We start from the raw sequence: 12,188 nt of genomic DNA, 5'->3' as shown, positions 1-12,188 counted from the left end.
AGACGAGGCCGGCGGGGCGGGGGTGGAGGTGAAGTCTACCCCTGCCTGCCTCCCCAAGCTGAGCTCCTGGAGCCTGCGCAGGGCAGGGGGTGGGACGGTATCTTCTGCTGGGCCAGTGGCGCTCCCTCCGGCACGCTGCAGGCTCTTTGGCCCCAGGCCTCCCTGGTCAGTGTCGAGGCCCCAGTGTGTGGGCAGTCCCAGGCAGAGGTGGGACGAGACCCTCCCACGGGGGACAGTGGCCCGAGTGTGTCCTGCTCTACAGTCTCTTGGCTGGGCACAGCAAGTCCACAGTGGACAGCAGGGACCCCCTTGGCTGGGAGAGTCAGGCAAGGCTGGCCCATTCGGAGCGAAACCCAGGTGGGAATTGTGTGGCGTCCACAGACCGCCCCGGAAGGCCCCATGGACCAGAGAATGCCAACCAGGCAAGGGAGGTGCCTGCTCTTCCCTGGGGTACGGAGTCTGGTGGAGCTCCAAAAAGCCACTGCCCTTTAGGGCCAGCCGTGGGCGTAGTCTGAGGGGCAGCCTTCCGGCCTGCACACCCATCGGTGACTGCCACACAGAGGTTCTGCTGCCCCTCCCCCGCCCCCACCCCCACCCTGCTGCTCTGGCTGCAGCCTGAGCTAGCCTGGTCTCTCCAGGTGAGGCTGAGCCAGCCTGGTCTCCTGCCATGGGAGGGGCCGTGGTGGATGATGGTCCCACAGGAGTCAAGGCCCCAGACGGGGGCTGGGGCTGGGCCGTGCTCCTGGGCTGCTTCGTCATCACCGGCTTCTCCTACGCCTTTCCGAAGGCCGTGAGCGTCTTCTTCAAGGAGCTCATGCGTGAATTCGGGATTGGCTACAGTGACACGGCCTGGGTCTCCTCCATCCTCCTGGCCATGCTGTACGGCACAGGTGAGGCTGCTCGGCCACGGGTCTGAGGGGACTCGGGGGAGCGCGTGCTCGACATGGCATCAAGCTGGACACAGGAAAGGCCTGTCCTGTGGATGGTCCCAGAGAAGAGGGCTTCATGTATTTATTTTTAAGATTACTTTTTTTTTTTTTTTTTTTTTTGCCGTAGGGCAGGTGTGCTTGCCAGGGAGGGATGGAGAGAAGAGTGAGAAATCACCCACTAGGGGGATGGCTGCGCTACAGCCCGTCCTCCGTCCTCTCGATTTTGGGCACTCAAGCACATGCACCTGGCTTAATTCTGAAGCTGCCAGGTTCAGGACTCGAACTGGGGTCAACTATGTGGGAGTCCAGCGCCTTAATCACTAGCCAAATGTGGTCCGCTGTTACTTTAAGCCAGCGAATTCTCAGGGACCTGCGGAGGCGAGCAGGAGCTGGAGGGGCTGTGGGCTCCGGGCCTGCTGGGTGGGGGTAACTTCTGGAGGCCCACTCAGCTGCTGCCCTTGCAGGCCCGCTCTGCAGCGTGTGCGTCAACCGCTTCGGCTGCCGCCCCGTCATGCTCGTGGGCGGCCTCTTCGCATCCCTGGGCATGGTGGCCGCGTCCTTCTGCAGAAGCATCGTCCAGGTCTATCTCACCACAGGGGTCGTCACCGGTGAGTGGGCAGGGCGTGTGACGAGACCCTGCAGGCAGTGGAGGGGTGCCCCGCAGCCTCCCCAGTGGAGCCGCTCTGGGCAGCAGTAGGGGACAAGGGTGGCAGGGGCTCACCCGGCATGTCTCGGCACTGGCCCGGCCTCATGCCCCTCCCCTCCACCCCCTCCCCCAGGCCTGGGCCTGGCCTTCAACTTCCAGCCCTCGCTCATCATGCTCAACCGCTACTTCAGCGTGCGCCGCCCACTGGCCAACGGGCTGGCGGCAGCGGGCAGCCCGGTGTTCCTGTGCGCCCTGTCCCCGCTCGGGCAGCTGCTGCAGGACCGCTATGGCTGGCGTGGCGGTTTCCTCATCCTGGGCGGCCTGCTGCTCAACTGCTGCGCCTGTGCGGCTCTCATGCGGCCCCTGCAGGCCACCCCGGCTGGCCCAGGAAGGGGCGGGCGCCCCCGGCCCCTGCTCGGCGGCTGCTGGACCTGAGTGTCTTCCGGGACCGCGGCTTCGTGCTCTACGCCGCCGCCGCCTCCATCATGGTGCTGGGGCTCTTCGTGCCCCCTGTATTCGTGGTGAGCTACGCCAAGGACCTGGGCGTGCCCGACACGCGGGCAGCCTTCCTGCTCACCGTGCTGGGCTTCATCGACATCTTCGCACGGCCGGCCGCTGGCCTGCTTGCCGGGCTGCCAAGAGTGCGGCCCTACTCCGTCTACCTCCTCAGCTTCGCCATGTTCTTCAACGGCTTTGCCGACCTCACGGGCTCCACGGCAGGCGACTACGGCGGCCTGGTGGTCTTCTGCGTCTTCTTTGGCATCTCCTACGGCATGGTGGGGGCGCTGCAGTTCGAGGTGCTCATGGCCATCGTGGGCACCCGCAAGTTCTCCAGCGCCATCGGCCTGGTGCTGCTCCTGGAAGCTGTAGCCGTGCTCATTGGACCCCCATCGGGCGGTAAGCGTGGGCCTGGCTGGTACCCCTCTGGGCATCCCGGCGCGGGAGGGCCCCAGACCCACAGGGGCGCTCAGGACACAGGCCAGCACCAGCCCCTTGTCGCTAGGTGCCTGTGTTATTTCCTTGAAGGCTGAGAAAATTGAGTGGCTGGACAGGGTGACCTGGCCAAGCTCTGGCCTCCCCCCCAGCCTCTGGCTCCTCCATGCGTGGAGACTCCTCATCTCTGGGTCCTAGAGTGCAGGGCCAGTCCCAAGCCCGGGGACCAATGGCACCAGAGGGTGGTAGGGTGACCGGGCAGCCCCTCCAGCAGGCCATCTTGGTTTCTCGGGTTTCCACTGCCCGGGCCTAAGGCTGTGGGGTGGAGGCCAGGGGGAACGAGCAGCAGGTGACACGGTCCCCTTGCAGGCAAGCTCCTGGACGCGACGCATGTGTACCAGTACGTGTTCATCCTGGCAGGGGCCGAGGTGCTCGCTGCTTCCCTGGTGCTGCTGCTGGGCAACCTCTGCCTGAGGAAAGGGCCTCGGGAGCCACCACCCGAGGCAGCAGCCCCGCAGAAGCCCCACCAGCCCCCTGCGGACGAGACAGTGGACTCTCGGGAGGTGGAACACTTCCTGAAGGCAGAGTCTGAGAAAAACGGGGAGGTCACCCACACCCCAGAAACGAGCGTGTGAGCGGCCTGGGGCTAGAGGGTGCAGGGAACAGGGAGAGAGACTGGCAAGGCTCGAGCTCGTTTCACCAGCAGGAGTAGCTCAGGTGTACCATGGGCTACCAGCCGGCTGGCAGCAGGTCGGCCCGGGAGTGGTGGTTGAGGGGAGGTGGCGTGAGCAGCAAGTCATGCCAGAGACCCGTGGTGAGGCCAGGCCAGCTCCAGGTGCCCACACCAGGGTCCTGGCCTCTGCCCTGGCAGCCCAGTGGCCACCGCTGTGCTCAAGGACCTAGACAGCCACGCTTCGGAGACAGCACAACTTTAATGAGGGCAGGGCTGCTGCCTGACCGTGCCTGGGCCTGCCGTGCAGCTCGGCCTTCTCCGAGCATCCAGGGGACGGAGCTCCTCCCATCCCGCACGTCTGTGGGGCTCGCCGCTCACGCCTGCCGAGATGCCACCTGGTTATTACAAAGTGCTCTAGCCCTCGCCAGCTGTGTCGGCGCCGTCTGTCCCCGACATCCGCTGTGGCCCCAGGGTGGCTGCGACAGTGCTCAGCAGCTCTGACAGCAGGCGGGAGGGGCCGCGTGCTGCAGCAGGGGTGGTGCTGAGCCTTGGCTGGCCTGAGCCTGCAGGGAGCCCTTGGGGTGAGCACGTAAGCCGTCAGGACGTGTGTGCGTACGAGACAGGACTCCTGCCCCCATCCTCCGTCCAGCCCGTCTCAGCGCTCAGGCTCCCCAGGTACCTCACACCCACCTGCCCTCGTGGCCAGTGGCGGCCTGCGTGGCTGGGAGCCCGGTCAGAGGCCGCTGGGGCCGCCTCAGTAGGTGGTGCGTCGTGGGCGCTGGGGACGGCAGCGGGCACCCTGGCGGGCCGCGTGCAGTCGGAGAGATGCCACATCCCTGCTCCTCTGCAACAGAAAGCAAGCGAGGGCTCACCTCCAGGCCCAGCCTCAGCCCAGGGCCCTGCCCTACCCCAGCTCTGCCAAGACGCCAGGATCGGGTCTGGGCTACCCCTTTCCCTCAGGCCCCACAGGTCACGGCCTGGCCCTCGACAGCCAAGGCCCACGTGCAGGACAGCAGCACCCACCCTGTGCCCACAGGAGGTACTTGGCAGGGACCCCAGGCCCTCTGGACGGGCCGAGCCCGCCTGTGGACACGGAGCTCCAGGGTCCTGGCAGCTCCCTCAGGAGCCAGAGCCAGGGCTGGGGAGGGATGACAGGTTGGGTGGGAGCCGCGGGCTCATCAGGCAGCGCCAGGTCTCGGCAGGGTGCAGCCCGTGCACTTCCCTCAGCCCCGCCCCCGGCCTGCCCCTCTCCTGCCAGGGACCTTGTGAGCCTCATGGCCGTGGCAGATACCTGGGGCTGAGAGGGCTCCTGTGGGCACTGAGTGCACCTGACAGTGCCCTGAAACTGGGCCAGCCGGCTGACCCCTCCACTCGGGTGTCCATCCTCTCTTGCCTTGCTTGGCCCCCTCGCCCGCGCTCAGACACACAGCTCGCAAGGCACAAAGCGGCTGGGAATGGTGGTGACAGTCACACTTCAGGGACATGGCGATTCTGAGACAGTGGCAGTGCCCGCTGGGCTCGGTGGACCCTGCCTGGCACAGCTCAGCACCAGCAGGGAAAAGGGATCAGAGGCTCTTCTGTGGTCTCCCGTTCCAGATGTTCCCAGCTGTGTCCAAGACACAAGAAGCCGATGCTCCTGTCCCTAGCAAGTGGCAGCCCTGGAGTTGCTTGCTCCAGAGAGGTGTCCCACGTTCTGACCCAGTAGATGAGGTGGGAGGGCCCGAAGATGTGCCCAGGAAAGCCATGGAGGACTCCAGACAAAGTGGGGTGCCAGTCCTCAAGGACAAAGGGCGCTTGTACTCAGCTTCCTGTGAAGCCCGGAGTCGGAGACACGAGTGCCCCTTAGGAGGCAGGGTCACCCAGAACTTCCATCTGAGCAGGCTGAGGATTGTCCCAGGCCCCGTCCCACTTGTGCCCCTCTGCCTGGGCTCCAGAGCTTGCCTGCCCAGGGCAGCAGGGGGCACCAGGGACAGAGGCAGGGGGTCCAGGGCAGCCTTCCTGATGGTGGGCAGACGAACCTCCAGGAGGCTCACACTGGGACCAGGACTCTGAATCCCTCGCCCTCACGCACTGCCTGCGCCCCAGCTGGCGGGGTACCGGGGAGGAGCCCCGTGGGCTCTCCTGTCAGCCTGGTGCTTGCCAGGTGTGGGGAGGCTCCTGAGGCGTCCCTTCTTGGCCTTGGGCAGCGGAGGGAGAGGCAGAGCAGACCCCTGCCAGCCTTGTCTGGCCCTGAGTGGGACAGGCCGGGAGCCACTTGGGAGTGCCCAGAACACAGCCGCCACAGGGCTGCCAAGGAGGGCCTGGGCAGCCCTAATGTGGCCTACAGCAAACCAACACGCCCTGCAGGCTGGGCAGGGAGGAGGTGGGACCCAGTGCCATAGCCATGGCCACCAGCACAAGGAGCTCAGACCAGCTTCTGAGACAGGACAAGCCCAGGCAACCTCCCTGACCCTTCAGGTCTCCAGACCTTGGTGGGGGGAGCCGGGCATCCAGAGCTCGAGGGGGACTGGACCTAGGGACAGATGATGAGTGCTGAGGTGGCCGTGGGGTGGCGCCCTGTCGGTCCACCTGAGAGCTGTGTCATGAGGTAAACTGCTGGCCACCCCTCCCACCCACTTCCCTGGACCGTGCTGCCGGGTCTCTGACCCCCACAGCACCCCGAGCCCCTTCTCAGGTTGGGCAGAGCCCAGGGCCGCTGCAGGCGAGCATGCAGGCCCGCAGGCCAGACAAGAGCATGGCCCAGCACCTCCGAGGCACTTCAGCCTCCACACCGCTCGCTCGCTCGGGCCGGCGGAATAAAGAGCACACGGGAGGGGCGGGCGGGCGGAGGAGGGCAGGACTTTATTATGTACAGGCGTCAGGTACAGACACGGGGGCACGGCCCACAGCCCGGACAGCCCACTGCCCTGCCTACCAGCAGGGAGGGTGCACATGGCAAGGGCCCCCGCCACCCTTCAGGAGGCTGCCCCGCGCCATGTGCCCGTGCCCACGACGCCATGGGGACTCACAGAACTAGCTCACCCTGACCCACCTCCTGCAGAGGGCCCGCACCCCAGGGGGTTTACAAAACAACCAGCTCAGGGCTCAGACAGCACCACAGGCTGGAGGCAGGAGCGGCACTGGGACGGCGAGGCCAGCGCACCCAGCCCAGGCATTCCGGGGCCAGGGCACTCGGGAAGGGAGACCCAGGGAACCTGTAGGTCCTCAGCGTCCAACAGCACACCTCCAACGGTGACAGCAGATGACAGGGGCCCAGGCGGTACTGCCCCCACTTCCCCAGACGGGAGCCCAGGCCCCTGCAGTGAGCAGGGCCACCACACCCAGGGACAGCCACCACATGTCTCCTGGGTGCATGGGGCCTGCCCTCAGGCCGTAAGAGTTGCCTGCTTCTTGGCACTTCGGGTGGAGGCTCTGCAGCCTTTCTGGGAGAACCCAGGCACCCAGCAAGGACGGCCCGCCACTTCGTGCCCGGTTCGGAGACCAGGGGCTGGACCCACATGGCAGTACAGCGTTCAGAGCCCATTCGACGGCTCGCCCACTCCAAGGCGTCCTACACCACCATGACAACCACACACGACCCCAGCACGGCCCTGGGTCTCTCAGGTCACTGTCCCCCGGGAATCCAATGTGCTCTGCATTCTGATGCTGGGAGCGCCTGGGCTCCTGGGAGCTCACTGCCGCGCCTGGGCCCAGGGCGGGCACCTCCCAAGGCAGGCACGCCCCGACAGTGGGGAGGGCAAGAGAGACACCAACCAGGCTGACGAGGGCATGCGCGCGGTGGACAGGACAGCACAGCACAGCATAGCAGAGACAGAGCACGCCCTCGGGGCCCTGCCTCCCCCACTGCAACAGCACAGCAGAGACAGCACACGCCCTCGGGGCCCCGTGTGCCCTCCCTACCTGACTCCACTTTACACAGAACTCCACACCAGGGTCTTCGTTTCAGGATTCTTTAAAGTCAACCTCTCTTTTAAGACCGCAAAAACAGACAAGGAAAAACAAAACAAAAACAATAAAAAGACAGGGTTCTTTACACAGATTTAAGCCAACAATCTTTAGCAAAGTGATACAAAAGTGTCTTAGCCGAGTGGACGATGACAGGTGCAGGGTCGCCGGCACAGGGCTGGAAGGGAGGGCTGGGCTGGGCGGCTCACGACCGAGCCGAGTCTCTGCCACCGCTCACGCTGCTGCTGTCCCAGCCCCGCTCCACGTCCACGTGGGCCCCGGCACAGGCGCTCGTGAGTCTGTTGCTTAGTTCGCGTTTCACGTCCCCCATGAGCGAGCGTTGCCGGGCGAGTGGCCTGGAGCTCCCGGCGCTAAGGTCCGGCTCTAGACCGGGCGTGTCACTACAAAGCCATTGGTCACAGAGTGATCAGCCATGCATCGTCCGCTCCACAGCGGAGAGGAGCATCCTCATCGGTGCACGGCGGACTGCAGACCACCGGAAGCCGCCCGACCAGGGATCTGTCGAGCCAAAGCACAGGAGAAGGTCAGCATGAGGCAGGACAGGACAGGCCAGGCAGTGCTGGCTACAATGCCACGGGGGTGGAGCCTGGGGGACGCCGCTGCCCAAGGGCAGCACTCAGGGCCCTTCGCACCCGGGACAGGCTCAGCAGAACGCGCGAAGGACAGGAAGGACGGCAAGCAGGCAGGTGAGCACGAGCTGCGTTCGCAGCGACCGGGGAGGACCCACACGCGGTGCCCAGCCAGGCCTCTTTCCTGGAAAGTGACTCGGAGTTGTAAGAGTGAAGACGAGACACGATCCGAGCGCGGCAGGGTAAGACCTGCAGCTCACCCGCGGCACCAGACCCCAGAAGCTCAAGCCCCAGCTGGAAGGAGCCACTAAGTGCCGCGGTGCCGTCACCAAGAGGGAGCGCAGTGTGGACGCCAGCCATGCACCGAGGCGGGGGCAGGCGGCCGTGGGTCAGTACAGGCGACAGCTGCACGATGAGACAGCGAGCCAGAGACCAGGCTCGAAGAGGAACACAAAACAAGGACAGCAAAGAACGAGAGGCGAGAGGACCAAGAAGCCAGGAGCATGGAGATCCCAGGAGCCTCAACACAGCATGAGCTTGAGAGCCCACAGCAAGCGTGGCACCACGCGGCAGAGCACGGCGGCTCGCCCCTCCCGGCCGACTCCAGGCCACGGGCCCCCCCTGCCGCTCAGGCTCTGCTGCGCCGCAAGTCAAGGTGGAGGGAGGCAGGCAGGCCGGGGCACAGCAGCTGGTCCTGAGTCACTCTGGGGACTCTCCCCCCCGAGACCAGGTAGGTGACCACAGCTCCTCCAGAACCCACAGAGCAGGACCCAGCAGAGAAGCCTCACCAGCTCTGCACCTGCATGCAAGCCCAGCCCCACCTGCGGGCGCCCACAGCGGCTGAGGGTGGTGGCTTCCTGTCAGCTGGCACCTGCCCCCGCGAGCACTCACCCAGCGCTGCCTTCCGACGGGAGCCAAGCAGCTACTTGCCGTGGTGTTCGAAAGGAACGCTATTCTGAGGTGGGAAAAGACAGCCGTCGGTCAAGTGTACCAGCGGCGGCCAGCTGCGAGCACGCCCGACTGTCTCTGGCCGCGGGGACGCGAGGCTCACCTCGGCCAGGTCCCCAGACCACAGGTAGTGCTGTCTCGGGGTACCAGGACAGCCTGGGTTAGAGCGGCAGGCTCCTCTCCCAGGTGCAGGTGTCAGGAGGCCAGAGCCAGACCCTCCTACCCTCTGGGCAACAGCCAACAGCCGCTGGGGCTTGGCCGGGGGAAGGAGGAGGGGTCAGCCCTCGTGTGCTAGGGACCAGGGGTGGTGACTGGGAGCGACTTGGGTTAAAAAGGCATCAAGAGGAGTAACTGGCACCTGGACAGATACCGCTGGACCCACGAGGCCTTTCTCAAGGAACACAGCCGACTGCCTCGGCGCCCACATGCCTGCAGGACAGGGCGCAGGGCTGAAGAGCCCCCACCCTGCACAGACCTGGATGGGGGGGGGACCGAGGCCTCCTCAGGCACTGGCTCGTGAAGGGAAGGGGAACAAGGAAGGAGGGGCCACCCCCTTGCAAGTCTGCAGAAGCCTATAGGACCCCGGCCCAGAGGGGCAGAGGGAGCCAAGAAGGGTGGGCAGGCAGCTCCAGCTCCAGCAGGTGCCTTGCGGCTCCTGGTCCAGGGCGTCAGCGGTCCCCAGGGATCACTGGAGGAGTCACTGCAGTTGCTTCCTGACTTTCACCCCTCTCGGCAGGCGTTAGCCTGTGAGTCTCAGAAAATGCCAAAGACGACAGAGCCTCGCTTGTGACCCTGGGATTCAAAGCCAGGGGTCACCGAGTCCCCAGAGTGCCACCAGATCTGTGGCCTAGAGGCAGGAAGTGCCTTGAAGCATCACAGCCACAGGACTGTGGCTCCAACGCGAAGAACCCCTGGGGACGCCTGCCCTCAGCTGCTGGGCAGACAGTTCTGACCATTCAAGCCATGAGACGCTGCTCCGTGTGGAAGACGGACCGCAGAGAGCGCAGAGGGGTGGGCACGCCACGGCCTGCACAGGGAGGGGAATGGGCTCTCCTGCGTCCCCTGGTCATGCCCACAGCAGCCCACAGCAGCCCGAGCCCTAGGGCTGGCCAGGGCCACATGGCTGAGGACCAGCGGCCCGACTCTGGTCCATGCCGCCCAGCCCCTGGGCAGTTTACAACCCCACGTGTTTCCCTTGGCAACCTGGCACCACTGAACGTTCACACTTTCTTAAACACGGACAGGCCCCGCCTGCCTGGCCTCCGGGGCTGTGTACAGGCAGAGCCCCACACCACAGGCTCACGCAGCCCAAGAGGCTCAGGGTGACAAGACCTGCCGCACGCGTGACGGGTGGGCGAGGGATGTGGGGGGACGGATGTGGGCAGGCACAAGACAGGCCAGGACCTGCCCACACGCCGAGGCCTACGTGCCAGGGTGGGGGCTCTGGGAAGAAAGTTAGACCCCTGCGTCTCGAAGTGGGGTGGGGCAGGGCTAGAGGACAGGGGCCACAGAGATGTGTGAATGGGAGACCCAATGGCACCCCACAGCAGACCGCTCGGTTCCACAACTCAAGTAATCGCTTCCTCGATCTCTGGTCTCTTCGGCAGGAACTTAAACTGAACAGCCCGTTCACAGTAAAGCCATAGGCGGGCGAGGAAGGCCCAGGGAAGCCACTCGCTATGTCGAAGGACTGGGAACACGCCCTGCGAGCCACACAGGATCCCCACGGCGTCCCAGAACTAGGTTCCAGCGAGACAAGGTCCTGCTCACCTCGCAGGACACCACGGAGTGGTCCAGGCATTCCACAGGACACCCGCTGGTGACATGAACGGCCCGCTGGGGCCCGTCCTTGACCTCCTAACCCTCGCTCCTGTGGGCAGGGTGCCCTGAAGGCTATTTAAGGAAGAAAAGAGGCATGCACATGAGTGCCGTCTGGTCTGCTGGAAGAGGAGCTGTGTTGCGAACGCAGAACAAGGACTACAAAGCCGAGAGTGAGGAGGGTGGGACTGGCCGCGGACGAGACCTGGCACCGGGCTGCTCGATCTGTCACGCCGTCCTGCCTGCAGAGCGCCGCAAGCATGCTTCTCTGAGCACACTGCCCCCCACCCAAGGCACACAGACCCACACAGCATGTCACTAGACGCCCCAGCAGGCCGGACCCTGGCAAGTGGGTCCCTTCGAGGCTTCCTGAGGTCCTCACCAGGACCATGCTTGGCCAGCAAGAACAGGAGTCCCAGAGGCCAAGCGCACTACAGTCGGCCCTCCTGACGAGCTGCAAGCCTCCAGCCTGGGTGGCGAAGCGGCCAGGCAGCCAACAGAAGAGCAAACGTCCTCTGAGCGGCCACTGCCCCAGCCCCTACCACCCACAGCTGGGAAACAGCACTGCTCCACCAGCCTGCTACAGGTGCTCACCAAGAGCCAGAGCGGAGACTGGGAGCGCCGCTTCCCTGTGGGCCAGCAACTCTCGAGACCAGGGGAGAAAAACAGAACGCACCTTCCAAAGTCCCCACCCCTCTCAACCTGCGACCTATCCACCCAGTCCCAGCGGGCGAGCCGAGGCCCAGCGCCGCCCCAGGCCCAGACCTGGCCTGGCCCTAGCCTGCTCCAAATGCGTACCTGTGAGGTGGACATGCGAGAGGTATCTTGTCGGCCCGTGAGGTCGGAGGAGGAGATGTTGACGGGGGCCCCGCGGTGCAGCCGCATGCTCACTTTCCGCTCTCTTTCCATGCCCGAGACGGGCCGGGGGGAGGTGTTGGCTGGGCAGAGGAGAAGCCAGTGAGGCCAGGCCTCGGCTCCACGTAGAGGGGTCTGCCATGGCTACAGTGGCCCCTGGCTGCAGGGCAGCAGTGGTCACCCCGATGCTCAGACCAGAACCAACAGGTAGGATCAGCACACGCCCAGCGAAAGCTCACATGTGGGCCCTGGACAGACTCACAGTGGCAGTGCCACCTCCCCGGCCAGCCAGGTGGGGGCAAGCCAAGGCCTGGACACCTGTAGCCCATAAAGGCCTGAAGAGCGAGCGTCAGGGACTCGCAAAGGAGGGCTTTACGTAACCAGAAAACTTTCCTGCCAGAAATGACAGTGACAGCTTTCAAGAAGCTCAGTCCCTCAAGGAAGCAGTCCTGTGACAGTGTCCATGAGGAACCACTGTGGGCTGTCCGCAGCCACCCTACTGAGGAGGAACGGCTGACACAGGGTTCTCTGGGCTGGCTGTGAGTGTGCAAACCCAGGCTCCCACGGGGACGGCCAGAGGGCCAGACCACCCCCACTCTCCCCAGAGCCTCAGACAGTAAAACCTGAACACCATTCTGAGCACGCTCACCCGTGTGTGAGGTAGGGGTGAGGGGAGTGGGGGGGGCCACTTCCTGGGTCCCACGCAGGCGACCTGAGGCCGTGGAGGGGAGGCCACGAGTGGCTGGATTCCGCGAGTGTCTCAGGCGCTCCTCTCGGTCCCGCCGCTCGCGCTCCGCGTCGTCGGCAGGCCGGCTGGCGCCCCGTGCGGGGGAGCAGTGAGGCGAGAGGGA

At 65.2% G+C, this 12,188-nt stretch overlaps 2 protein-coding genes across 6 annotated transcripts in view; one reads left to right on the top strand and one right to left on the bottom strand.

Annotated features, from left to right (window-relative positions):
• Positions 1-621: 621 nt before the first annotated feature.
• Positions 622-3,604, top strand: SLC16A3 (solute carrier family 16 member 3). The gene is given in 5 exon segments (XM_006145607.3): positions 622-890; positions 1,394-1,537; positions 1,709-1,966; positions 1,969-2,472; positions 2,878-3,604. Coding segments are annotated over 5 exon segments (1,395 nt in total). The 5' UTR covers positions 622-667; the 3' UTR covers positions 3,144-3,604.
• CSNK1D (casein kinase 1 delta) overlaps positions 3,422-12,188 on the bottom strand; it is a gene marked incomplete at its 5' end in the record, with an annotated part of 17,861 nt that continues 9,094 nt past the window's right edge. The window contains 4 exon segments of one of the 5 annotated variants that reach the window (XR_003548951.1): positions 3,422-3,756; positions 3,872-4,025; positions 11,281-11,420; positions 11,987-12,158. Coding sequence is in view for 2 of the 5 variants with exons in the window: in XM_027770724.1 (XP_027626525.1) it covers positions 7,595-7,645; positions 11,281-11,420; positions 11,987-12,158 (363 nt within the window). 5 annotated transcript variants of the gene reach the window in all.

Source organism: Tupaia chinensis, unplaced genomic scaffold (assembly GCF_000334495.1).
Source record: "Tupaia chinensis unplaced genomic scaffold, TupChi_1.0 Scaffold000159_1, whole genome shotgun sequence".
Classification (NCBI taxonomy): Eukaryota; Metazoa; Chordata; class Mammalia; order Scandentia; family Tupaiidae; genus Tupaia; species Tupaia belangeri.
This window is presented reverse-complemented; position numbering and strand designations above follow the sequence as displayed.